The sequence below is a fragment of the Etheostoma spectabile genome, chromosome 8 (genome assembly GCF_008692095.1).
Source record: "Etheostoma spectabile isolate EspeVRDwgs_2016 chromosome 8, UIUC_Espe_1.0, whole genome shotgun sequence".
Taxonomy (NCBI): domain Eukaryota; kingdom Metazoa; phylum Chordata; class Actinopteri; order Perciformes; family Percidae; genus Etheostoma; species Etheostoma spectabile.
In genome coordinates, this window is record NC_045740.1 from 20051022 (window position 1) to 20078191 (window position 27170).

Here is a 27170-nt window from a genome sequence, read left to right on the forward strand (position 1 = left end):
GTACAATTCACATGGGTGCATCCCCCTCATTGCTTAAAAAACAGCATATTAAAAAAATAAGTTAAAAGCACACCACATTCTTCACAATGTTTTCAAGTAATTGCATTTATTTAGCTATAGCGTTAGCTAACTGTAGGAACATTGACATGTTTGCTTATATTGGTTTATGTAAAGTTACTCGGACCGCACTGTAAGGTCTGGCAAGATTGTTCTTGTGTATCTTAATTTTGTCAGCCCATGCACGTCATATTTGATGATGCCTTTGATCTTTAAGGTTTATGAAGTTACGAATAAGTGTAAAGTTTCACTTTCTAGAAAGGTATTTAATTATCATATTCTTTTCGGAAGAATATCGCGTGCTTAACTGACGTCCACGGCCCTTCACTTGCGGTTGCTATGATCCACATCCGACCCACTAGAAAGCTTAATTTACGTTCGACCCAACAAAATATTACACTCTGGCTTTAAGGTTACCGTTAACGCTATCAGTCACTTTAAATAGTTGGAAACACCGTCCGCTTACTGAGTGTTATTTTGAAAGTTATGACAGGAAATGTGGTGCTGTATTCTCGCTAGCTTGTGTAGCTTCCAAAGCACACTGTGCTAGTACTGTGCTACTGCTGCCTCCTGCTGCCTCCTGCCAGTGGTGGACTGCCTCTTCAGCTACTACTGCTGCTGCTGCTGCTGCAGGGGACTGTGTCGCACATTTCCCTTACATCAGTCGTTTGTCAGCACCTGGTTGCCTTTGGACAAGGACGGTAAGAAATCGACTCCAAATTGGCTTAAATTAAGTTAAAATGAAGTTTTGAGTCTCCGCAATAGCACAAAACGTGTGACGTTAACGTTACGCTAGCTAGCTTACATGTGTGCGAAGGTGTTCCAGCAAAAACGAGTAAAACGGACTTGTCCCATGTAGCAGACAATTTTGTAACGTTAATTTGATAAGTAAATTTCTTATCTAACAAATTGGCTAAATGTCTGGTTAATTGAGTAATTACGCGTATGTCGTAACATCAATCCTTTGTGGCCATGCTCACTTTGGAAACATTAACGATAGTATTAATTTATATTCGAATTACTACTCGTTAAAATATTTTAATTTGAACATAGGAAATTGATAATACTCAGTTTGGGACCTCCAAAAGCCAGCAATTGGTTTTACTTTGACAGTTCAAGTCGGAAGTTTTTTTTGTTTTTTTGTTGTTGTTAAACTCACTTTTGACCCGCATGGTGTCCACTCATCTCTGGAGGACGATGCGAGCTTTTAACCTCAGACTTTTGTAAAGAAGTGATTTTGTAAAACGTGATTTGTCCAGAAAACCAACAGTATACTTAACAGTATAGCACAGCAACATTTACATTTTCGTTGAGCATTTCCTAAGTAAAGGTTTTTATTCAAGGACTTTTCACGCCCCTCTGTCCCCCACGTGTGTACGTAAGTTGTACTGTATTGTGTCATGGCGTAGGTAGTGGTACACAGCGTACCCTTTTTAAGAGAATAGACATGTCTTGGGTCTATTCCCCTCTGTGTTTTCAGTGAGCAGCCATGCATTCCCAGATGCACCAATGAATTTTTTTTTTTTTTAATACAATTCTAAGCCCCTTTGCCAGAGGGGCAAATGACCATGTCCACCTAGTACAATGGCCATATGCTATTGTGCTATCATGCCTGTGATGAAACTGAGTGGGACATTTATTGTCATCCACCTAACAGCTGTTTTACTGATTAACAACAGATGTCACCAGGAAGTTTGTCCAGACTCTGATGTGAATTCCCTCATGTTTTGTTAATGAGCGATTTGGGCAGATTTGACTGTACTTGTACTGCAGCAATCATGATAGTCAGAAATTAATTTTCCTCTTCTGGCTCTGATTTTCCTCAGGTGAGACGTCCAGCTTTGACTGTAAGAACGAATGTGCCCGAGAGTCTGACACAAGTCACAATGGCTACCTCAGGCCCCACCTCTTCTGCTTCCATCACTGCCACTGTGCCTGAGGGTTTCCATTATGAAACCAAGTACATTGTGCTCAACTATCTGGGAATGCTGCCTGTTAGTAGATCACAAGCACTAACAACAGCTCAAGGTGACATTTTCTTCTGCCTCTTTGTATAGTTCAGTAGTATCTCATTTAAGGTATTGCTTGAATCTCAAATTAAAGGGCAGAAAAATGGCATGTCAGTAAGTCCAAAAAAAACACAATGCTCATTACTGAAGTGTCAAAGACACCCTGTTTTAGTGCTCTTGGCAGTGAGTGACCCATATTTTAGGGCAGACCTCATACGTGTGTCTTCACACATCCCACAAATAGAGTTGTGTTCACATGCACATTTGCAGTAACAAAAGATGTTCAGGGTGTGTAGCAGGTTGCCACCTGTTCACCAGCTCAATTTAGCTTTCTCTGACATTGGCACAGAAACACATCTAGAGACAAAACACAGCATATAGTTGCACATAGGTGTGTGTATATACAGTATATATAAACTGTATATGTAGGTATGTGTGTCACAATTGTAATTGGTGTAGTTATCTGCTTACTTTTTGCCATGAAGATATGGTCACAGATGTTACTGGTAAAATAACCTTTTGTAATTATTGATTACATCTGACTTGGAACGTAAGACAGTTTTACAGGAAGACCATTTTAGTTTCCCTCTCTCACGGCAGGGAAAACAAAAGCTATCGGGGAAAAAAACTCAGGCATTTTTAGCCAGAAACACAGAAGTTAGTAAAAGGAAGAGGGGGAGTTGTCTAAATTCCCTGGCCCTTTTTTATTGTTGTGTGCATGCTTAGAATAGGCGGAGAATGGTAGAGGAGTGGCTCATCCCGGCTTTCCGCTTGACACGGTCCAATTTCTGACAACCTGTCATGTGTAATCACCGTAGGGTAACTCACACACCAATGAACCAAAGTAAAATAGTTGGCCTGTTAGCTGTCTGGCTGAATGCTGAAAAAACAGTGGTCCTCAGGGCTGCAGGGTAACACAGACAGAATATAAAAAGGGTTGATCCTCTTCCGTCCTGTTAAAAAAAAAAAAAAAAAAAAAAGCCAGTATTTGATTTCCACCTTGAAAACATTCATTGGGTGCCTGAGTGGCTCAGTTGGCGGAGCGGCTCGGCCTGCGGCCTTTTGCGGTGGGTCATCCTCCTCCTCTCTCCCCTTTCATGTCTTCTGCTGTACTGTCAATGGAGGGCTAAAATGCACATATAATTAAAATAAAAGATAACATTTACTAAAACAATCATATCAGTTAAGCTGTTAAATCAACAAAGTATGATACTTCAAAGGTCCTTCGTGTTTCTCTCTATTGGCTGATAGTCCCCAGTTTAGCTGTGCCAAAGGAGTCCACATTCCATGATAGTAAAAATAGCCGTTGTTGAATGGCCATTTGTGTTTTGCGTGATTGAGAACTCATGGTCATACACCAGCAGCATTTATGTCAGCATTGCGTGGTTCCCTATGCCCCCAGCAGTGCAGACTGAGTCTTGTAAATAATTTACATAAACATGAACTGTGCCATTGGTGCCTTGTATGCACCAGATGAAAGAGAACCACTCTTAACTTTTCTTGTTTGAGTTCAGCAACATCAAGCTGAGGAGGAGCAAATTAATAATTTGAAAGTAAAGGGTTTTTGATATTAGCGTCCCCTAAGCCTGAAAACATGGTTCTCCCTTTTCAGGAAAGTTGGTGTTTATATGTGCATAACACCTGTGCTGGCATCATTGGCAAAATCTGATCCCATACCTTATTTGATATATTTTTAAAATATCTTATTTAATTTTTATATAATACAGCTGCACAAAGGCACACTTATCTTGGTTCATACGTCATGTGTTTCTCTTTCAGGACATGCCCAGAATGAGAAAGAAAGGAGCACAATAATAAAAGCACATGAGGAAGAGATGAGACAACTGGACGATGAAATTGCTGCTTGTAAGTGGAGACACACACCACACACACACACACACACACACACACACACACACCAGTTCCAGTGGTTATCTTTCAAATTTGTTTTTATATGCGGATTAATGTTCAGGTCTCAAGTCTTTGATTTCAAGTGACAACAATGTGGTTTGACATTTTAGTGCAGATATACTGTTTATGAACGACAAATATGAAACTTTAAAGCATAGTTTGAAGAAATGAAAGAAAACACAATCGAAAACCTAAATATTGTAAAACTCTTCCCCCCTCAGTTGTAAATTCTCTGGCATTTCTTTTTGCCATTTTGTTGTTCACATTCTTTGTTCACATGTTTTTTCGACCGTTGGTTTGCCCGTGCAAAGGAATCCAGAGATTAATATTTGTCAATATATAGCATGAAATGTATAGAGCTAATAACGGTGACACACAAATCACTTTCGGGGAGACAAATGGCCGTTGTTTTGAATTACGGAGTTATGTGAAATCTGCAAAGTTGTTTATTTCTGTTGTCACTTTTAGCCATAACTGTAACATTTTAAAGATATACAGTTTAACTGTGTTGTTCTGCTGCGTCTTTAATAAACCAACTCTAGCGTTACGGACGGCAACACCTCCCCGCCGGTCGGACTGCCTGCTAGTTTAGGTGGAGTTGTTTTCTTTAGTCTGTGGCCCAACACGTAGATTAGGTCTCCAACCTAATACTACTGAAAGTTTTGACATATGAAAGCATCAAAAATGCCTTTGGATGAACAAGAAGGTATTGTAAACAAATGTGATTGGGTCTATGCAGTGAAAGGAAACTTTTGTTTCTTGACATAACACACAGTTCTCTGAGTAGCAGGAGTGTCACTCCAGACCCCCCCCGTTGCTTATGTGTAGCAAGGAAGAGGTAATCATTTCTAATAATGTATGGTTTAGTGTAGACCCAATTTCTTAGGAGAGGGTGCTTTCTCTTCCTGACAACCAACATCCTTGGTCTTTCACTCATTCATGCTACTCGGAGAACTGTGGCTACACAAACAGCCCATACATTTTGGTCATCACCAGTGAATGTGGAAACCACCTGACGTTAACGTGCCGCCTGTTTGAGATTTCGTTCTGCTGTGGTCTGTGTGTTTGCAGCCTTTTCCACAACAGGCTTCGACCGGCACACGTCGCTGGTGTTTAATCCAGCCGTCCCAGAGACCTCGATTGAAGACTGCCTTGCTACAATGGGAGACCGGCTGGCCGTGGAGCTTGACACACACTTGGCAGCAGCCGTGTACACACTCCTTGCAGGGTCAGTTTGCAACTCTCTGACTTTTATGAAATATTTTAATTTTTATAGGCAGTACTGGTGTAGATTAACAGCATCACTGCTCTGACAGGATCAACACTTTTCTTGACAGCTTCCAAATGGTGGAAGGCCTCTATTTGACATGAAATCAATGTGTGTGGGGGGGGCCAGTGCAGCAGCTATTCAATACTGATTGAGTATTGCCCCACTGCCTCATTTTTACACTTTACAGTGGGAGATAAATGGGTGTGTGTCCACAGCATGAAAGTTTCAATCTCAAAGGACAAAGTCATAGTTGATAAACTGCTTCTTAGTTCATTTTTTTCTTAGTGAACTCTTGAAATTTAACCGTGAGAGAAAAAAAGGCTTTGTTGCATAACATTGATTGAAAGGCTCGCATTTATCTTGCATGTATATAGATTGAACACAATAACACGCGCACACAGATTTTGCTTGAATTTGATTTGATACATTCTGTCACACACACAACCATTATCCTACTATTTTTCTAACCAGACAGTTTTGATAATCTAGGAGTTATTGGGAAAGGTATTGACACAAAGTGTCAAACTTAACCTGATTGTTTGCGCCGTGCTGGAAATATGTACTAGCCAAAGTGTCATGTACAGTATCTCCCTTGGTTTGAAACCACACAGATGATAAAAATGCAAGCAAACTATTGTAGATTGAATGAATCTGAGTGAGTTGAACGTAAGTGAGGTTCACCTGCAAGACACTTGCTCTGTGGCCAACAGATAAGACTGTGGTTGTACTGGGCAACTTCCAACTGTCTAACACAGACCATTTACACACAGGGAACTACCTCAGAGAGTACAGAGTGGCTTTTTGGGCATGCTCCTTGAATCTACGATCATGTTCAAAGACAACCAAGGCACACAAATTTGCAACTATAGCAAAAGTTTGAATTCTAAACGTGGCTGACATCCACTTTAAAAGACAAACCCGTTTTATAGTATATAGCACATAATTTAAAAAAAAATAGATTCCAGGTGTGTGAATTTGACCCAGGAGGAAGGTGTGTCTTCACAAATCATCACTGACACATGGGATCACTTAAAAAAACGTTGTGAGTACCAACCCAACATCGATCTGACTTCATGAAAATATCATGAATGTACACAGAAAGAATGCAGCAAATTCAAGAGATGCAATACGGTCCGGACAACACAAACACATTTTTTGTCTGCCCACATTTGAATGTCTGTGTGTTTCAGACCTCTGGACTACCAGAGTTTCAGAGATGCAACACAGGATCTCTCAACACACACACAGGGAGGCTGGAGCACTGTGAGTCAGCTACGAGTTTGATCATGAACGTTCAATCTGCCCACTATTTCTATTTTATTATCTATCTATCTATCTATCTATCTATCTATCTATCTATCTATTATAACGTGTGTGTTCTATTGGTGTCCTCTTAATGTCTCTTTTTGTCCCCACTGTTATTTATTTAATTTTTTTTCTGCTCCCCCTTTTCTTCTCTTCTCTCCCAGGTGCTAGTACCTTTGGTGCTGCTTCAGGCTCTACAAAGTGAGGGCGAGTCACTGACAACTCTGTTGCAGCTGGGGGTGCGCTACCTAGAGGAGGACAAAGCTAGCTACATCATCCAGCAAGGGGGATGGGTGAGTTTTTAAGCATGCGATGGAGGAAATCCATTATATGTTTATCCCTATATTTTAAACTTAGTTACTTGCAATTAAAAATAGTTTTTGTAGTGCACATGTTTAGATGAAAATTGCTTGCACCGTGCTCAAATGATAAATGGATGTACATGACTCAAAATAACCAGATGAGGGCATCAGTGAGCGGACCTGTACAGATGTTTCATACCCCAGAATCCCTGCCCCAGTTCTTTTCTGTGATCTTCTAGCAACATATTAACATACACAATTAAAATGTACATCATACTGCAATAAGTATACATGACAATACATCCTCATCAGACAATCTACATAAAAACACAGTATTCAAGTGTAATCACTGCTAATTCTTTTGCAGTATAATGCCAACATTCTTTTCTTTTTAAGATTTTTTGGGGGCATTTTAGGTCTTTATTTGATAGGACAGCTGAAAACATGATAGGAGAGAGATGGGGGAAATAACATGCAGCAAAGAGCCGCAGGTCCCGAACCCGCGGCAGCCCCATAATACCTACATTTAAAACACGACCAGCCTCCCCCATCCTCCTATTAGTCAGGAGTCAAATGCTTTATGTAATCTACTTACAACCTAAACATCCATCTGTTGACAACATTTAATCATAGTTCAGACCAAAAAATGTGATTGTATTTCTGTTATGTAATAGGGTCCTTTTTCTCATAAGGAAACATGATTCAGGGCTTAAGGTACTCCGGCCTAGTGCCAGATTTCCGGCATATGACTATTTAAAAAAAATAAAAGTTCTAACCAATCAGATGCGAAGTAGGGCGGGTCTTTGCCTTGGTGGTAACGCAGCTAAAAAAAATTGAGGCAAAGTTTATCAAACCTTGAGCATGCAGACAGAGCTTTAGTTGAGAATGGAGTAAAGTACAAATGGCGCTGGGCATGGATAGAGGACAAGATGAAAGGGGTGGAGACGATGAAGCCGTCCAGCACTTGGTGCCTCTAATTGAGGTAGCTGGGTGCTTGCTTCTGCAGTCTATGTTTAAGGAAGATAATGTAAGGCAGCAGCGGTAAGAAAGTCCTTGCTAGTCATTAGATGCTAGTCACCAATACCTTACCGACAACAACGGCTACCTCTGCAACCGTGCCTTCACTAACCGACCGTATTTGTGATTAAAAACAATATGTGTATGCACGTTGATAGTGGAACTCGATTTGTCGTTCATGATGGCCAAGCCACTGTGTAAAAAGAAGACCAAACTGCCTCGACAAAGCTGTCTGTTTGGAATCAGCATGGCAGTTATTTAAACACACATGGCTTTTGCGAGACAAAATGTGACGTTTTCAATGTTTATGTGTTCAGCAGCTAATCTCAACATGGCCAAAATCATTAATGTACTTGTTTGCTTTTTTGATGATGACCTGGCCAAAAGTAACAACACAATATCTCGCAAGTTTTGTTTCTATAATGACTCACTGTAGAGATTTTGGTATTATTAATATAATTATTGCTATTTTGTTATTATAATATGTAATCTACATTGACTCTTAATTTCAAATATGGTTGGAAGAAGTAAAACTTGATTCAAAACAAAACTCTCCTCTTTTTTTAAATTATGACTTTCATTATTGTGTAATGTAAGGACTTCAACAGTTTTGTCAGTCAAATTCACTTTAATCAGTGCATATTGAAACATTAAACTGTGACATTCCTCAGATGAGAACACCCTGGTACAATGCAACTCCAGTGTAGTGCTTACTCACGCAAATGATTGGAGAATTGGAATATGTCTTGCCGACTCAGCCATATGATTGATGTGATGCTAACACCTTTACTGTTTTCAAAGTATTATAGACCTAGTATATTATAGATGTTTGTTGTGTTGTAGATAGCTAGGTTTAGCTTCTTCTTTTTTTGTGATAATATTGAAGAATGTTTTGTTTTCCAATGTTGTAATGAGTGGAACACTGCGTCATAGATGGCTCCCTAGGAAAAAGGTCATGCTGATAAAGGGTCACATGACTCGATGCATTGACCACTGTTCTGGTCGCCATTACCTCGTGGCATGATGCGCTGCCCGGGTTCGTGCTGTGTATCGTGGACATAATGCGCTGGCTCCAAACGAAGCGACATTCCTGTTCTGCGTTATGTCACAGGGGCTGAACGAAGGATAGGTTGGGGCAGGATCAGCAATGGAGAGATGGAGCGGGGGAAAAGGAGGAGAGAGGGATTTCGTGAAGAGTCTGGCGATAGGAGGGGAGGGAATATGGAGGAGGGAGGGTGAGTGATTAGGGACAAAGAGGATGGGCATGGTGAGCAAGTGAGAGCAAAGTGAAATCTCCATTAGTTTTGACAGCTGCATGCGTGCACACTTCTCTTTCTACATCCACCACATCACTAGGACTGTCTATTCTTTATTCGAGTGACCCGGAGGTTTCAAGACTTCACATTGAGGTAGGATGTTTTACTCTTGATGTCGAAGCAACCACAGAGTGAGCTCGTTGGTCCGGATGCACGCATGTGTGAGAATGTTTACTCTGAGAAAGAGTGACGGTGCAGCAGTGGAAAAACCAGTGGCAGACAAATAGGTCTCTCCTATATATGTCTTTATCTAGGTTTTTTCTATCTATGTTTTTGTCATTGTTGAGTGGTTGCATGTAAAAATATTGTATGGATTGACTTTTTTTTATATATATATATATATATATATATATATATATATATAAATGTGAACCTGCAGAGAAAAGAAAATATGACACTGCTAATTGCTACAAATTGAGGAACATAAATTACTTTTTTATATTAAAGGAGATGGAGAGCAGAACATCTTTTTTGTAATCATATTCATCTCATTTATTTATTAATCAGTTCCCGCATTTATTTTGTTGAAACGACACAAAACAATCTTAAACGCCCAGATTAGTGCAGTTCATTTTCTGTTGAAGTTGTTACAGTAGGTTTGGGTGCCTCTCGTTACGCCTTTGTTCGTTCCATCGGAGTACAATAAGGATTATTATGACCCCAATGTGATGTACACTTGATTTGGCAGGAACAAAACTAGCAGCCCTCAGACAGAACACAACAAGGGACGGGTAGGAGGAGGAGGCCATGATTAGAGAGGGACGGGGGAGATAAAAATGGCCGACATGGGGAAAGAAATCCTGCAATAAGGAGATATACTACAAGCTGTAACTAGAGAGTAGAATGAATTGGTTGTAGTTGGGTGGCTTTACCCCCACAACTTCTCTTTGTTTGTCTCTAACAGCCTGTCTCCTGTCTGTCCGTCTGTAATGCTTGGTCTTTTCTCCTGAGTAATCAGACTATTGTCCTTCAGTGATGTCTGACAGTGAAAACTGCTGCCTGAGAACTGAGTGCACAACAGTCACATTACTGTCACTCCATGTGAGTGTGATGTAATATGACTCTTGAGGTTTAAAAGTGGCACACTGACAATTGCACCTGGCTTCTTAGCAAAGAGAAAGGGTTACTGATGTCATACATTATTTTACTGCATAATTTACATTTGATGGTAAGTTGATAGTCAAAGCAGCATACCTTTTTTAAAAGGCAATAAAGCAACCTGTACAGGCCCTTGGTTTTACATTGGGACTAGCTGCTACTGCTGCTTAGAAGTGGTGATATTTTAAGGATAAGGTGCAGCAGTCAGGGTACCAGCCTGAGTCGTGTCAGGGCATTTCACCCAGCACCCTGTACAGTGTAAAGTGCTCCCCCTTTGTTATGTCACCCCCCTCTCGTACACTCCATGGTGGAATAATGTGCATCACTGCCACTGCATCGATGAGACTAGAGTAGAGTGCCTGTGCAAGGAAACTCCCAAAATAAATCTCATAATCCTCTAAAAACAGCATCACCAGGGGCTTGACTGGCCCACTTGTAGCTTGCTAAATAACTTGTACAGCAGCAGCACACAGGCTGACTGCCAAGGTTTAAACAGGGCACCCATCCATATTCTGTCCTTTCGACTATCCATCAGTCTGACTGCTGCTACAGCACTGTTAATGGGGACGCGCCAAAAACCAATACTCACTGATGCAAATTGTGCAGGCTGTTTTTAAAAGGAGTTTTGCCCAAGCCTCTTCCAAAGATGCAAGGTTTCATAAACTCATTCAGTCCTCAACTTGTCTGGGCTTCTGTATGAAACCTAAGGTAATAATAGTTTGTTCAAACATGATTATATAATATATCAAAGCAAAGAATGTCTATGCTTTTTCATTGTTGAGTCAAAATTTATTGTGAGAGGAAGGTAAATTTAATAAATAATCTGCTTGGTTCACTTAAATTGTGGAAGAAACACTGAGATTGGTTGTCAGTATTCTTCTGGGTTGAGACAAGGGACATTCACAAGTGGAAGTGTATAGCCTATAGTTACTGTAGGCATTTCAAACATGAAAGAAAATGATCTATGTTAGTTAAGATGAAAGTTCTTCCTTCGGTGAGGTATTTAATTTTGAATGTATCTCAATGAGAAATGGCACTAGCCTCAGCCTGCGTAGCCATTCTGGATGGTGATAAATGACCAACATAGGGTGCAATTAGATGCTGACAAGCAGTCTAGCAGTCCCTCTTTGTCAGGTGCTATGTGACCTCTGTGCAGCGATTGTCCATTAGGGACAGTGATGACATAATCCTCATAAATGTCAAGAGTACATATGAGACAGTGAATATTATATGAAAATAATCCTTGAAAGTGAAAGTCATTGCTTTGAATTATCATTCAAAAAACTTTGCAGTTTTGTATTGTTGTGGGTTTGACATTTGTTGGAAAGTGTGCCTTTTTGTAACATCTCAGAGCTAATGTTTGGTTTTGCAAGTGGATGCAGCATGTTGACAGTATGTGGCAATATAGCAAGTACTCTTAACTGTCATGACAATTTGGCAGCAACTCCTTCCAGAATCTGTGTGTTTAGAGACATTTTCAGATTCAGTGTTACGTGTCCGAGCAGGGTAATGTTGTGTTACAGTGAAGGACTAGCTGCTCCGAGAGAAGGAAAAGGTAGAGCCAGGGCATGTAGACTAGGTAGGCTCCACAGCAGGAATGTGAACTTGTTTGGTATAGTTTACCTTAAGGCAATGACGAGGAGAACTGTGGAACACGCCTCTCAACACAACACTCGATAGGTTAGTGTGTTTCCTAGTTTCAGCAAGGCTGGAGGACAGCAGGGAGCATTAAAGAAAGAACAGCAAATTCAGAGTGGATTGTCTCCTCAGGTGTGTGTATGTGTTGAGCATTATTCATGCGTTGTTAAATTATTGGCGCATATTTAAAAGTTGTTTGCAAGAATTGTTCATATATTTGATTTGTTCATGAATCCTATGTTAAGTTTTATTGTTATTCATCACTATGAATCTAGCTTTGGACTTCACCAGGTTAGACAGCGTATTTGTCCTGTGTAATGGTTTATAGTTGGTGCTTGTGCTCTTCGGGTTAGGACGCCCAGTTGGTTTTCTTCATTGACGACATACTGTGGCACTCAGTCTAACCTCCTTTGGGGGGTTTACCGTCTGTTTAGATTTGAGATCAGTGAGGAGTTTGTAGAAACAGGAACTTGAAACGTACTGTAAATGCAGAAAGGTTTATAGTTAATATTTCTGAATACCATCAGCAATGTTTCGCTGTGGATTTTTGACCACATGGCATCCCTGTCCTGTTCGGTCCAGCTGATGGCGAGCCTGTAACCTGAAGGTGAAACCCTCTTGCTCTCCCACATGCAAATCAGCTTATGGAAACGTTGGATAACGCTGTTAGATTTAATCTCTTTCCTGCCTCCTGGGATGCAGCTGCCGTTGCATCCTCCAGAAGGCCTTTTATGGAAACTAGTCTTCACAACTTAACCATGTCATATTTACATTGGTCAATAATCGTTTACATACTGTACACTTCCTCTGAATTTAAATGGCGTGTGGATCAGATTCAAATTGGCGGTCAGGGACGCTAAAGGACGTAATACCATGCTATCATTTCTTCAAATGAGTTGGGAGCTGGACTCGGCTGTCATAACTTCTCTGTCTGCTGCACCCACACAAACACCGCTGTGCCCAGTGTGTGTCTGTTTAGGTCACACCTGTGTGATATTCTTTTTAACCAAATACCTGCATATCTAATGACATTCCCATCAGCCTTAGCTGTACTTTGTCTTGCGTGCTAAGTAGCAAATGTTAGCATGCTACACGTTATACCTGCTCAATATCAGCATGTTGTCATTGTCACTGAGCAGCATGCTCAAGTTAGCATTTAGCTCAAAGCACTGCAAGGCCAAAGTACAGCCTGACAAAGCAGCTAGCATGGCTCGGAGTCTTGTTGTAACTGCATTAAGTAGGATAGCAACAACTAAAAAGACATGGTGTGTTAATGTTTGTTCTGGTGCAGTGAGTTATATTGCACTGTTCTCAGATGTGCACAAGTCCAAAGTTAAGACCTGTTAGAACCTAGACTTGCTGGGCTGTTGTGTGGGCAGTGTTAGGATTTTGCTGCTGGATAACGTGAGCGGATAAAACTCAAATTTAAAGGTGCAGCAAACTGCCACCCACAACAACAAATGAATTCATCCACTGTTTTCAACGTATGCCCTGAGGACACTAAGCATGTCAGTGTGTATCTTGTTCCTTTGTGCTCAATGTGAACTGGCCTATTTCTGAGCCACATGCTGAATACCGTATTCTACATCACTGCACACTCAGCAAAATGCAAAGATATGGCTGGTATGGTCAGTCTCAGATACTGGTTTGTTCCTTGCAGTTATGTCAAATGTTGACATGAAAAAACAGCTTTGGCAAAAAGTTCAGCCTTTTTAATATTTAGAGGTCAAATGTGTAGATTTAGTTCCGCAGACATTAAGTTTATTTAAACACAGTTTGCTTCAGCAAGCTGTCCTCTGTGTCAGTGACTCATACCTACACGATCATATGATGTGTGCGTTACATAACAGGAGAGCTTTGCAGATGGCCCCACATCTATTGTTGATTAATAGCTACGTACCACTAGGTGTCACACAAGGCTAACTTAAGGTGTAAAGCAGTGCAGTGTTATCCGGTATTTACTGTAGACTTCTGCACATGAAAGTCAGTTCAAAAGTTATTTCAATGTCCAGTAAGTGTTTTTGCAGCACTGTCTATTTGAATAAGAATTAGGCTGAAGTAATTCTTCCATCATGTTGCACTCAAAGAGCAAACTCATTATACAAGGTCATACATTTAACATTTAACTTGAATCTATTGCTCAAAATTCTTCCCCTATTTTATAATCTACAGAATGTTGATACCCTCTCTGTCTCTGTCCGTCTAACATAGGGTGAAATATTCAGCCTTGAGTCAGAGGAGGAGCGTGGTGTGACCATTGCTGAAGACAGCAACGACATTTACATCCTCCCTGACCAGCTCAGCCCCCCGTCCTCACTGCTCTGCACTGGAGACAACAGCAGTGAGCAAAGTTCCTGGCAGACAGAAAGCTTACCCGTGTCGCTGGCCGGCCACGAGTCTTGGGCACAGGTTGGTGCGATGGACCCCGAAGACGTCAAGAGCCTGGACAGCAATGAGGGCGTGGCTCTAGCTGAGGAGCGCAGCGAAAACAACTCCTCAAACTCGGACATTGTCCACGTTGAGCGCGAAGATGCTGAGCTGCTGGAGGAAGGAGGGGAAGTTGGAGGAATAGACGAAAGCATGATGAGTGTTTTAGGCACAGAGAGTGAGCTAGCCGAGCTTAGGGAAGAATTCAGGGACCAGTCTCCACCTGTTCCAGTGTCAGCCGAGGCAGCCCCGGCCTCCCTGCTTTCACTGGAGGAGCCAGTTGTAATAGAGACGCCTGCAAGCTTGTCGGCGGAGCCTTCCCACCTCTCCTTAGAACCAGAGCTGCCTCCCCCGGTCCTTGAAGCTGCTGCTCCCCCTCCTTCTGGGCCAGAACCTCCAGCACCTTCATCTGTTCCTGCAGTTGAACCAGAGTCTGAGCCAGAACCAGCTGCCCCCACCGCCCCAGTGCCTGCTGAGGTGGCACCACCATCTCTAGCCGTGGAAACCCCGGCAGAACCAGCGGATCCTGAAGCCACCTCAGAACCAGCTCCTGAACCAGAACAGGAGCCGGAGCCCGTCACAGTGCCTCCCGAGCCAGAGACTGTGGCAGAGCCAGAGGCCCTGTCTGCTGCGCCCCTTTTGCTAGAGGCTGCAGTGCCCCCTGTAGAATCCCAGCCCGAGGAGCCCCCAGTGCAGCCGAAGCCAGAACCAGAGCTCCCAATGCTGCTTTATGGAGGTGCTGCACTGGTGGTCCTCGCTGCTGTAATGGCATACGGTGCCGTAAACTACAGGAGGCATTAGAAAAATGGTCTCAGGGGAGAATGCAAATTACAAGATGTTAAGGTAGGAATAAATGTATTGTTTTGGATTTATTAAACAGCTGTTTTTTGTTTTTATTTGCGAGGCTTCTGAAGGTTTCAAATCAGTGAAAATCCCCCCCCCCCCTTAGCAAACCAAAATTTCACCTTGGCACACCCACAACCTTACTGCTGGGAGTCCTGGCTGCCCCACTGCACCAGGAGCACACACAGAAAGGTGATAACAATGCACTCCACTGTTCTCCTTAGTTTTGATTTTGCTCTCTTACCTTTTGGTAACTCACACTTTTGTGTTGAAATTCTCGCGACTCCAGTCCTTAATCTCCTAGATTAGAAATACTTTTATCCCTCTTCTGCTAGTTTTGCTTTCTGTTGTGTCTGTGGCTCACCGTTAATAGTTTGTACCATTTGAGTGAGCTTATCTACATGCAACATTTTGCTGAGAGTAAGTGAACCTCAAAGCCCACTCTACTGTTGCTGTGGGACTTAAGTTTTCTAACTTTCTCTCTTTTTATGCAGCAAAGTGGCATTTACTTATTTCCCCCTCTAACTGTGATGAATTAATCTGATTCTTTCCCTGAATAGCAAACCAAATGTATGATGCTGGTATGGGGAAAAAAAACATCAATTAGATTTTACATTAGATTTTCTGTGAAACCACTTCTGACACAGAACAGACATATTAGGTTAGATTTATGTTCCGTCTTTCTATATTGTACAAGGCGTTTGTATCCCTTCACATGCAGCATATTTTGGTTTTTATGTATTAAAACATTAAAGGTTTTTGCCCAAGAATGGATAAAAGTATTGGCCTAAGGTACAGTACTGCTGCTGCATTTGTGGAAATGATACATCATGCATAGAAATCTGAATATACTGTGAATGTCCAAAAGGCTGTTAAAAACACAAGTAACAAAATATGTATTCTTGTTGCAATGGATTCTCCTATTGTATTCATACAGTATATAGTGCCATGCAGAAAGATCTTTGTGTACACTGAACTACATTTTGCTTGCATTAGCAAAAAAAAGTAAAATGTCAGCCACTGCTTGTATTTACCAAGCCAGAGTAAGCAGTATTACTTCAGATAGGGAGAGTAGCAGGAATGTGACTGCAGTACATACATTTAGTCATCTCTTTAACAGATGTAACCATTGAATTTACTGGAAGGGCTACTCACTTCCTCAGTCAAAACCACATTTTGTCTGCAGTTTCTTCCCCATCTTTACTTTTTCTGCTAGTTGTCTTTATAATGTACCTGACTGTCCTTTAACCATTTCAACTCCGTACCCTTCCTGAGAAGCAAAAATGGATTCTTCATCGTCAATCAAACCAGCATTAACGTTAGTATGGTTTCACATGTGCATGGGAAATGCTGCTATAAAGATTTGGTTTTGAAGTAACATTCAACCTTGTGTTGCTATGAAATACTGCATGAATGTCCCCCGGCTAAGGAAATTGGTGCAGGTATTAGGAGTTGTAGTAGTTCTTAAACAGACAGAGGGATGTCCCCTCCCCCCCCCACATTCAATGTAGGCTAAATTACTTATCCTTCCCTTTGAGAACTGATGTCACTAAGTACTTCATTGACATCAGTAAAACATAACAGTTGACAACTTGTTTTGTCCTCAGTGCTGCCTCACCACTAACACATATTTCTCTGAGAATTTGGAGATATTGTGGTACGTTTTATCACTATGAAAATTGAAGAATGGTTGTTAGAACACAGTACTGAACAGAAACCCTTTTCTTTGATACAGAAAGGATATTTCCATGTATTTCAGTCTGTGTTACATAGTAATCCTCATGGACTGAGACTCCTAAACATGACACTTTGTACCTTGAGTTTCCTACAATACACTGTTTAAGATGGGAATAAAAAACTATTTGAGAACCTTTTCTGTGGTGGTTTGTTAAAATTTTTCAACTTTGCACTGCCAAAGATCAACACACTTTACAATTTCACAGTACTTACGATTGAAATGAAACTCAAATTTAATTAAATGAAACTGTGTATTCCAAAAGCAAAACAATTGAATACAAAAATATCTTGTTTTTCAAGTATTAAATCAACATACATTTTTAAGCAAGAATAAACAGAGCACAAAGTAATGTCAAAATTCAAGTGTCAAACGCAACCTGTTCCCAGACTATAAATGTAAACGATAAATTCATCACTTTCCCTAATGTCAAAAGTGTTTATACTACTGTGAGATCAACACAGCTCTTTTCAGTTGACTGGTCATGAGGAGCAGCTGCCAGTTTCGGATTCCGCTGTCTTCCACCAGACGTTTCTCAGTTATTTTGTCTCAGCCTGCAGCTCACAAGTCACCTGGCCCTTGCAGCGTTGATGTACTGCAGCGCGGTGTGGAAGAGGTTCCTCAGCAGCCAGGGGGCCTGCTCGCACACACTCTTCACCAGGGTGAGCGTGAGGGCCATCATGACTCGCTCCTGAGGTAGATGCTCCAGACCCACGCCCTGACTCATCACCCTCCTCACCTCCCGGGTAAGGTAATCTTTCCACTGCTGTAAAAGTACAATTCAACAAAGGAATTATCAGTACATGTTGACAACACTTTGGTTATTGCAACTGGAAATGCCGCAGACTGTTAGATCATCTTATTTAAGTTCTAATCAGTAACGACGCAAGCGCACATTGTTTTATTACTAGGGTGTGTATATCTTAGTCTGTAATCTTTTGACGTTTTGATTCTGCACTTGTGTCACAAACACCTTGGTGTTCAATTCATTACTGCAGGAATCAATATTGTACACAGATTTCACTTAAGGTATTTTGCAGTGCTGATAATTGGGTGATTGAGTGATGACTGGGTGGTGATGGCGCAGTGAATACAACCCATGCCTTTGGTGTTGGACACTTAACCCCTAGTTGCTCCAGAGCCATGCAACCTCTGACATATATATATATATATATAGCAATAGGAAATCCCTTTGGATAAAAACATCAGCTAAATGACATGTAATGTGATGTAATGTAATCACTGTCTGTGTACAGAGCAGACTCACTTCAGGGGGGGAGTTGTTTAGGTTCCTGCTTAGGTTCTGGGTAGCCTGAGCAACAACGTTGTGTTCGAGCTGGTCTGCAATTTCTCTCAGCCCGTATGCTATCTGCTGGAGGTCTGCTGCCTCTGCGCGGTTCCCTGTGGGAAAACATGGCCCAAACATCAGTACACTTTAATTAACAAAGTTTCTGGATTCAACAGCAAAGACGGGAAGAAATGTTTCCATTAATAAAAAAATACAGCAATGAACCTTGATTTAAATCTATTTTAATAGTATAACCTTCAATATCACACATCTCACCACTGTAGCACATAATTAGACGTAGGTTTAAAAAGCATACAGTAATCAGTTGAGCGATGAATGTGGATGTAGGTTTGCATCCGCTAAACCATGACGAGGTTGACAGCTTTCACTTTAACACACATGTTGTTTCGTTACTTTAATTGGAAACAACTTTGGCTGTGATAAAGTGGGATAACTTGAACATTATATGAGTAACAGGTAGAGGTGGGGGGGGGAATCAATACATTATAGTATATTTTCAGTGGCAATACTGTATTGATTGACAGGTGCCAAGTATCGATCTTTTACTATATATGTGTTTGTCTGCTTGACAATCCCTGTTTACAGCAATAAAATTGAAGTGATGTGAACAAACAGAGAAATGTTTTTTTTTTTTTGATAAAACAGATGTTGAAAAAAGTTTCCTTTTGGGGACATCATTTGAAATTGGGAAAACAGAATATTGCAATATGTTTACAATCGCAATAATATTGTACCATGGCATAAGTACCGTGATGATATCATAGGGGGGGGGCGTCTGGTGATTCCCACCCCGGAGTTTTCCTGTCACCAAATAATCCTTCCACGAGGACACGATTACATTAGTTTTAATTTATCCAGCAAAAAAGCTTACATTTTGCTATTGGGCATTATCAAAAAGCCATAAACGTGAAACAGCGGATTTGTGCTTTTGCATACAAGGAATGTGACTCCGGTTAACAGCAGATTATAGTACTAGTACATCACTATTAACAGAAAAAAAACCAAAATATGATCTTTGTACAGCTTTAATATACTGATTGAGATACTCACTCGGCCACTGCAGTTCCACTGAAGGCTGAATATCATCCAGAGCAGCAGTGATGCTAACAGGCAGGTGACCGTCCGTTTCAATGTCTCCGTCTTCCAATGAGTCTTTTTCGGGACCATTGAAGTTGATGTCTCGGGTAAGATTTAAATCCTTGCCCAGGGAGAGAAGCTCCTTCCCGTATTCTGAAGTTCTGCAGTCAGCTTGAAGGAAGGCCAACATGACCAGGGCGGCGGCGTTTTGCCCACTGGTCAGATTCCCCAGGTTATCCATCGATAACTCCTCTCGGTCTTTTCAATTTAGACAAGAATAACGAAGCTAACGTTAGCAAATGTTCGTTAGTGAAGACACTAACGTGGTAAAGAAAGCAAATCGCTTAACGTTCGCTAGGTTAACCCACTCAAACTTTTACATCGAAGAGGAAAGTAACTAAAGCAGCCTTCTAGTTTAAGAAGAAGCTGTTTTTAACAGGCATACATACCGTTAAGTTATAAACTATAAACCAGGTAGAACAACTAAACTAGATAACATTACATTTGTGGTCTAACGGTTAAGCTAGCTTGAAATATAAGCTAAAGCTAACTTAAAGCTTCAGTAGGTAACTTTTGTAAAAATGTATTTTTTACATATTTGTTAAAACTGTCACTATGTCCTGACAGCAGAACATGAGACAGATAATCTGTGAAAAAATCAAGCTCCTGCTGCTCCTCCCTGTGCTCCTGCTGCCACTTGCAGAAATACACCGCTCCCGGTCAGAAACAGCCAATCAGAGCGAGGAGGACTGTCTTAGCAGTGTCAATCACTCTCGTGTACGCGCTGCTCATACCCCTCCCCCGCACAGCGCGTACCGCCGTTCGAGCTCAAGATTGCTAGTGCACTGCAGCTGTGCTAATCGCGGAGAAACAACTTTTCAGGAAAACTGCCAATTTCTCGAGTGACACCTGCTCGGAAAACAAAGACGGGCTAACAGAAGAAGACCGATGACGAAAAGCGAGCTAAAAAGAAAGAATTAAACCGAGCCCGAAATAAAACGAGGGTCAACATCGAAGCGGCTTTTCAAAGGTGGAGGGAGCTACGCCTACTGGAAGGATTCAACACGGATTCTGAGCTAGCGTTAGCCACATTTCTGCTTGACATGTAAGTATCCCTGCTGGATTTGTTTCATTTTTTAAGAACTACACAACTAAGATATCGATGGTTACAGTACACTTTCAGTACACTGGTGATAGCGCAAATCTCAGTTTACTCCGTAGCTTGTGGCACGGCAGAAATGTTGTAGCAGGTGAAGATTAACTTTACCTGCTAACTCCTCCACCCTCAGTATAAGTAATATTATTTCGATGCCTACATTTAGCAAGCCAAAAGGTGTTTTTGTCGATCACAATAAATGTAGCTATGGTTAAACTACTTTAATTGTGCGCTGTCCCTGTCAACGTTTGGCAAGGCAGACTTCTACTTTTGATTATTTTTAAACATGTTTTCTTTCCCCTCAGGGTGTAATTTGTAAATCAAATGTCTGACACAAATTCTTTGTGCTCCTTCAACAGGTCAGACATGGCCCCGGACACAGGCACGTGAAGGAATCGTCTTTCAGTCCAAATCAAAATGTTCAGTATTTCCTTGTGCAGGAGTACTTTGCAAAAAAAGCTGATTTATTTTACCCATATTCTAATAAAACCTACATATTTCTAAGATGTTATTATTCCTTGGCTCATTGAGCTTCCTCAGTCATTCATCATTCCTACTGAAAGTTTACGGTTTTAAATTGATCCAAAAGGTAATTCAGTAATGTACTGTGTAACGTGCTACTTTTGTTCTCACAAATGAGCGATTACATGAAAAATCATTTTAACCCTTTATTGAAAAAATTTACAAAATATAAATAATTTATATAAGCAAATTGTTTACATAAGCTATACCCTCCTCAGAATAAATCCCCTGTATTGTCCATGAGGATGTGGAAAGCATCGGTGGCACTGCTTACTAGCCTGCGCGTTCACGGCAGGCCCCGCTGTGGGGGAGGAGCTGTGGCGCAGCAGAGAGCAAGGGGGAGGGACCTGTAAGGTGTGCTTGTTCAAATTTTTAGGCTAAGTCCACGTTTTCTCAGAACTCCCTACTGCAGCTTTAAGTTATCTAGCGTTAGCTAGTTGAACATTCACTTTTGAGCATCTAGCGAAGTTAACTTTAAGCAAAAGTAAAACGGGAGATCGTCGCGAAATAAGTTTCGACAGTATGGCTAATTCCACTCACAATCGGTTCTTACGCCGGGTACGTCAACGTTTAACTTTCTACAAATAACTCGATTAGTGATGCGCCAGCGACAACCGTCCCGCTGAGGTGGTTAGTACGTATGATAGCGTTAGATTCTGTTGTTGTCGTGCGAGTATTCGGGGGGTGGATAGTTATCTCATGATGCCTTCAAGCACAGTCGGAAAATACGTTGTTCAAACGTCAATACTTGTCATTTCTATATAAAAGGTATCCAAAACTCATTGACAATATGTCATTTCTATAGAATATGTATAGGAAATCCCCTGTGGTGAGTCCACACACAAAAAAAAAAAAACATCATATAGAGATAAATATCAGTTGGAACAGAGATGCAAACTGAAAATAAAAGAATGTGTCCAGTGTTTCTTTGATTTTTCTACTGGAACATTTAATTTTATGAATCAAATTAAAATAGAAAACGTTAGCCATGTGACCTTTTGTAAAGCCCTGTACAGGCTATAAATCCCTTATTTACTGCAGGTACAATGGTTATAAATTACACGGAATGCTCTAAAACATATGTTCAATATGATGCTCATACTTCCCCAATCCACCCCTAGTCACTGTTTCACATACATAGTCATACAGTTGGCTGGAGTTTCAGATAAGAGCAACATAACACTGGAAAGTCCCTGTGTGGTTTTGTCCAACACTTTGGACGTGTCATATGGAATACATATTCACCATTTGATTTAGCTCTGCAAGTCTTGCCAGGCACACACACTTGCAGAGTTAAATCAAATTAGAAAAAAAGGAAATACAACCAATAAAATGCTTCAAATGTTTATTTACAGTTTAAAAACAGTACACACTTCTGCAGTAGTTACAGCTCGCCTCTGCCAGAAAATCACTTCAAGTGAGTCAGTCAGATAAGTCCTGCTGTCCACAGCTCTGCAACCCACTAAAGACTCAGACTGTCCATCCATCCAGAATACTGTCACTCTGTCTTCTTCAAGACATGCTACATGTTTACGTCAGACTGGTTGCAGAAGGATTCACATATAAATCAAAACAAAGAACAGGTTGTGGGCATAACAATGTGCCATCAGACTCCATACCCTAGACATCCAAAGCTCATGGATCGCTCGGTCTTCCTACCAACAAGCCTTCCTGTTTTGGGTAAGGACCCCATCTTAATAGGGAGTTTCAGCCAAAATGGGAGGTTTTGCTTGGGTGACAAAGCTGCCTGTCGAGCCTCCTGGAGCTCTCTGTGAAGAAAATGGAAATAAAAAAGGATTGTTTAACTAGAATCAGCATGCGAGTCTTTAAGAATGAATGAATGAAGACTGGGGCCATTTTACTTTTCAAGCATGGCTGTCCTGAACTTCTCTACATTGAGCTCTCTTTGTAGCTGAGCGGCCACCCTCCCAGTCCTCTCCTCCCTCAAGACCGTGTGCTTGCAAAGCTCCCTGGCAGATGGCCGCTTCATCAGGTCTGGATCCAGCATCAACTTACACAAAGAAAACAAATAAAAATAAAAAGTTTTCAACAAGCTATGCTAGTGACAAGAGCAAATGGTATTCGTACAGGTAGTAAGAAATAAGAGTACCTGAAGTAGGCCTCTGAAGGGAGGCGACAGCTCCTTTGGCAGTTTGGGGAGCTGCCCCTCTCTAAGGCTGTGCCACTCATCTCCATTTTGAGGCAGTGGAGGAGCACCGGCTGCCAGCAGAATGGTGAGGCCCAGAGCAAAGATGTCTGCCTTGGGCAGGTGCCTGTAATCCTGGGGAGCAGTGAGACTGCGGACATGAAAGCTTGAAAAACAATGCCCCTGATTTTCTTCTTTTTCTGTTTCTTTAAACCTACAGTGAAGTGCAACAAACTGACCCCCCAAGCCTACTCTTTTTTATTTTTTTTATTTTTTATATAAACAGTATTTGTTCGGTAAAAATGTTTACCTCTTGCAGGACCTCACTGGCCAGAAAGCGGCTGTCCCCTTCCTCAACTTGAGGACTGTTGGTTGAGGTCACATGACCCAGATCCCCTGCAGAAAACAAGAATCAGATTTGACAGCAAACAAACATTTCAGGTGGAATGTCCAACAGTAAATGTCCCATACTGTAAAAAGTGAGATTTCCATATATTTGATTATAAATCACATCAAGGTGCTATTTAAACTTAACTTTAATTTCTGCTCATTGTCTACTGTTTGCTTGTTTTTCTTGTGTGTTTACTTTGTTGTTTTTTTGCTCTTATTGTAGAGAATGCTACTGTAACAAAGGAATGTCCCCACTGTGGGATGAATAAAGTATTATATAATCTAAATACAATCAAAGAACACTCAGAGACCCACAGAGAAGTGCACACAGCCCATATTCAAAAACTGCTTTTTAAAAAACAATGAGCCATCAGGACTTCCTTAAGGTTGCAATGTCACACCACTATCTATCTATCTATCTATCTATCTATCTGGTTTTAGAGGAACACAAAAATAAAAGAACCAGAAATTGAACATGTGTCTCCTTTAAATTTAATACCAATTTTGTATATGACTCCTGCTGATGTGCTCCGGTCATCTTCCTCCTCGCTCTCCCCTTCTCCTGCTGCACTTGTGCTGGGACGCTGGCAAATGAATATATTGCCTACAAAGAATTAAAACAAGGCAGGTTTTTTTTTTTTTTTTTTTTAATATATATTTAGGCCCAAGAGACTTTTGGTTTTTATTGAACAAGAAATGCAAACTGAGAACTGCCAAATGAGACTTACTTGGTTTGATGTCCAGGTGGACGAGGCCTGAGCTGTGGATGTACTTTAGCCCCATAGACACTTGTAAGAGCAAATCTTTCAACTCTGCCTCTGAAAACAGCTCACCCTGCACTGTCTTCTTCACAATCACATCACTGAGACTCCCACCTGGCACCCACACATTGAGGTCCACACATCAAAACCACAGAATTCAATCTAGTTCACATACAGATATTTATCATTTCATTTCATTCAAGTCTTCCTAACTGTTTTTGGTTGTAAGGGGACACCTACCATCACAGTATTCATTCTGAATAATCATGTGATCATCCTCTGCCCATGCTGAATAATAGCGTACGACATGTGGGTGGTGCCCAAGAACAGCATGCGCATACACTTCTTTTAGGGCCAGCTGCCTGAGAGGATATACAAAATAAAAATAAAAAAGTCACATCTCTCCACGTTTTAATTTGGTTTCGGACTTGATCAAATGTATTTGTCTCTGACACAGAGCAACACACCGCTCACTCACTCGTTGGCAGAGCCTGCCAGGGGTCGGCGAGAGCGTTTTATGGCGTACAAGCAACCATCCAGCCTCTTCACACACTTGTAAACGGCACCAAACTCGCCTACGCCGATGCACTCCAGCTCCAGGAACTCACTCTCATAGCGTGACAGCATGAAGGCTTGGACAGCTCGCCTCTGCCAGATAAACAGATGGAGGGTCTTTTGGTAAAAACCAAAGAAATTTCATAAGCACACATGTCACTTACAGCCAGGAGAACAAGGTTTTTTTTTTTTTTCCTTTTCTTTGATGCTTCACCAAATATGGTAGCGCTTCCACAAGGAAAAAGAAGATCTGATGGAGCTTCGTATTTTCTTTTTTTTGGTGATTTCTTAGAGAAATCCCGGAAGAAGGACTGGCAGCATGCAATTATGGACAAAACAAGAAGTGAGGAGGCAGACGGAGATGACACAGCCTAATGATGAAAACAGAAGCATCCGAGAGGGAGGGTTATATCCACCACAAAAGGCACTGATAAAAATAGTTGTACCTTTGGTGGGAGAAAAGCTTCATCATCCTCCTCAGATGACGTTAGGCTGTGTTTCAACCTGGAAGATGAAAAGGGCCTTTAGACCTTAAAGACTGCTTTAGTAAGGGATAACAAAAAAAAGTCACGCCTATGTGTCAAGGTGCCAAAAATACAACGACGGAGAATTCAAACTATTTTATTTTCACCCTCAGCGCACTGTGGGGGAATCTACCAGCAAATTAAGACATTTGTTAATGGAAAAATGTGTCAACCCATTCTGAATTAAGTTATTGAGGCCTACAAATCCTATCCTATCCTACAGAAAACAAATACATCTTTGTTTGGTAAAGATCCTTTGGTAAAAATCACATAACCGTTTAAATGTTTTTCAATGAAATTGAGAATACAAAAAAAAAAAAAAGAGCATTACCTCCAATATTGGGAATTATATCGCAATATCAGTCAAAATAATCGCAATTGGATATTTTCCTCATATTGTGCAGCCCTAGCACATACTGGTGTTTACAATTAATACCCTTACGAATCTAACAATACAGCATAAAGCAGTAGTACCTGCGCCCATAATTATCCTCACTTCTACAATGGTTCCTCCACTGCTGCTCGCTGTTCCTGCGGACTGTGTCAGGGGTGAAAGGATTCACATTGACAAAAGGTGCCTGGATGAGGTTAGGAGCGGCTGAGGCGAAACGCAGGGTCCTCTGAAGGCCGCCTATCTTACTGCTGGAGGAAGGTTGGGACGACTTTGATAATAGGCTCTACAGGAAAAAATAAAAAGACATGGTATAACATGCGAGGCCACAGGGACGCACAAAAGGGACAACCAATCTGAATGGTTCCCCACCTTGGGTGTGCTGGGAGAGTCACAGAGCCTCAGTTTCCTCCAGGAAGCGTAAGGTATGGGGCTGGTGCACTGTAAAGGGGATAAGGTGCTGTTTCTGCTGCGGTGGCGTTGCACCCTGGGCGTCCTGCACGCAGAGCTGGGACTGTGGATCCTGGGACTTCGGATGCTGGAGGTGCAGTCATCAGAGCTGTTGTCACTGCTGCTCCCCTCCTCTCCACAGCTAGAGAAGTCCAGCTGCTGGCTGATCTCGTCAAACAACGCCGCCATGCCTGGGACCTGAGTTTTGGGGGCAAAAGGTTTCCCTAAAAATGCTTAATCCCGCATTTGACTGCCCTTAGCAAATAATACTTTACGGTTTTATATTTGGGATTGATGTTATGCATACATTTGTTTTCAGGCCTGCATTTAAGTCTCTTCAGGAAGATGAGCAAACAAAACATGTCAACCTCTAACCTCTAACTAAGGAATTTCCCCACTGTGGGATGAATAAAGTATTATCTTATCTTATCTCTATGCCAGTAGGCCCACATATAGGCTACCCAGTCTGATATAGGGTCATAATTCCACGTTTGACTTCCACAACAGAAGTCCCATAATGCAATCAATGACTTTGTTTTTAAGACCTTCTTCCTCATCATGTAGAGCAATTGAACAGCAGCTTTCCAGTCAAGCTGTGATGTAATTTTCAGACTCATCTGAAAGCTCAACAGGTGCTTCACAAAGCAGTCAATAACACACACACATCGTGATGTACGGTTGAGTGATAATGTGTGTTTATCATGTATACTCACTAACACGTCGCATCCCGTACCTCCACCACCACGTTTGAATTTCACGCTCTTTATGTAAATGACTTCCTGTTTAAATAAACTATAGCACCGGGTTAACACATCCAGCTCTCTGATTGGCTGAATTGTTCTTAAAACACACACCTGACTTTGAAATGGCGGTTAAATGCGTAATCAACTTTGAACAGCGTTGCCATAAAAACTATGCAAATCCAACTTAAAAAAAAAGATGTATAGTCTATGAATAGTGT

The 27170-nt window shown here is 41.3% G+C and overlaps 3 protein-coding genes across 9 annotated transcripts; 1 reads left to right on the plus strand and 2 right to left on the minus strand.

Moving 5' to 3' along the window:
- Nucleotides 1-428: 428 nt before the first annotated feature.
- bcl2l13 (BCL2 like 13) lies at nt 429-17066 on the plus strand. Of its 2 annotated transcripts, none has more exons than XM_032522957.1 (7): nt 429-758; nt 1884-2085; nt 3846-3932; nt 5064-5205; nt 6438-6510; nt 6717-6845; nt 14135-17066. In XM_032522957.1, the coding sequence occupies exons 2-7, from the start codon at nt 1944-1946 to the stop codon at nt 15149-15151; spliced, it is 1590 nt and encodes a 529-aa protein (XP_032378848.1). In that variant the 5' UTR covers nt 429-758; nt 1884-1943; the 3' UTR covers nt 15152-17066. The 2 variants fall into 2 exon arrangements, with proteins under 2 accessions (XP_032378848.1, XP_032378847.1); XM_032522956.1 differs by having other exon boundaries at nt 431-758; nt 5049-5205.
- A 304-nt stretch (nt 17067-17370) lies between these two features.
- bida (BH3 interacting domain death agonist) lies at nt 17371-21662 on the minus strand. Of its 3 annotated transcripts, none has more exons than XM_032523029.1 (4): nt 21533-21662; nt 19288-19572; nt 18196-18329; nt 17371-17694 (listed from the first exon to the last, which is right to left on the minus strand). In XM_032523029.1, exons 2-4 carry the CDS (start codon nt 19553-19555, stop codon nt 17497-17499), a joined length of 600 nt encoding a protein of 199 aa, XP_032378920.1. In that variant the 5' UTR covers nt 19556-19572; nt 21533-21662; the 3' UTR covers nt 17371-17496. The 3 variants fall into 3 exon arrangements, with proteins under 3 accessions (XP_032378920.1, XP_032378922.1, XP_032378921.1); XM_032523031.1 differs by lacking the exon at nt 21533-21662 and adding an exon at nt 19764-19784; XM_032523030.1 differs by lacking the exon at nt 21533-21662 and having other exon boundaries at nt 19288-19715.
- Nucleotides 21663-22322: 660 nt separating this feature from the next.
- wee2 (WEE2 oocyte meiosis inhibiting kinase) lies at nt 22323-27135 on the minus strand. Of its 4 annotated transcripts, none has more exons than XM_032522945.1 (12): nt 26923-27007; nt 26132-26412; nt 25843-26045; nt 25291-25348; nt 24768-24937; nt 24530-24651; nt 24257-24403; nt 24028-24132; nt 23449-23534; nt 23103-23273; nt 22855-23003; nt 22323-22761 (listed from the first exon to the last, which is right to left on the minus strand). In XM_032522945.1, exons 1-12 carry the CDS (start codon nt 26933-26935, stop codon nt 22599-22601), a joined length of 1668 nt encoding a protein of 555 aa, XP_032378836.1. In that variant the 5' UTR covers nt 26936-27007; the 3' UTR covers nt 22323-22598. The 4 variants fall into 4 exon arrangements, with proteins under 4 accessions (XP_032378836.1, XP_032378837.1, XP_032378838.1 ...); XM_032522946.1 differs by having other exon boundaries at nt 22324-22761; nt 26132-26407; nt 26923-27135; XM_032522947.1 differs by lacking the exon at nt 26923-27007 and adding an exon at nt 26827-26899 and having other exon boundaries at nt 22324-22761; nt 26132-26407.
- Between the last annotated feature and the right edge of the window lie 35 nt (nt 27136-27170).

Coding starts and splice junctions, on each gene's coding strand:
- bcl2l13 (XM_032522956.1), top strand. CDS start 1,944: ATGGCTACCTCAGGCCCCACCTCTTCTGCTTCCATCACTGCCACTGTG. Junction 2,086..3,845: donor AGCACTAACAACAGCTCAAG/GTGACATTTTCT, acceptor TTTCTCTTTCAG/GACATGCCCAGAATGAGAAA. Junction 6,846..14,134: donor TCATCCAGCAAGGGGGATGG/GTGAGTTTTTAA, acceptor CGTCTAACATAG/GGTGAAATATTCAGCCTTGA.
- bida (XM_032523029.1), bottom strand. CDS start 19,555: ATGGATAACCTGGGGAATCTGACCAGTGGGCAAAACGCCGCCGCCCTG. Junction 18,330..19,287: donor AGTGGAACTGCAGTGGCCGA/GTGAGTATCTCA, acceptor GTTTTCCCACAG/GGAACCGCGCAGAGGCAGCA. Junction 17,695..18,195: donor TAAACAACTCCCCCCCTGAA/GTGAGTCTGCTC, acceptor GTACTTTTACAG/CAGTGGAAAGATTACCTTAC.
- wee2 (XM_032522945.1), bottom strand. Junction 24,652..24,767: donor CTGGCAGGCTCTGCCAACGA/GTGAGTGAGCGG, acceptor ATATCCTCTCAG/GCAGCTGGCCCTAAAAGAAG. Junction 22,762..22,854: donor AGGACAGCCATGCTTGAAAA/GTAAAATGGCCC, acceptor TTTTCTTCACAG/AGAGCTCCAGGAGGCTCGAC.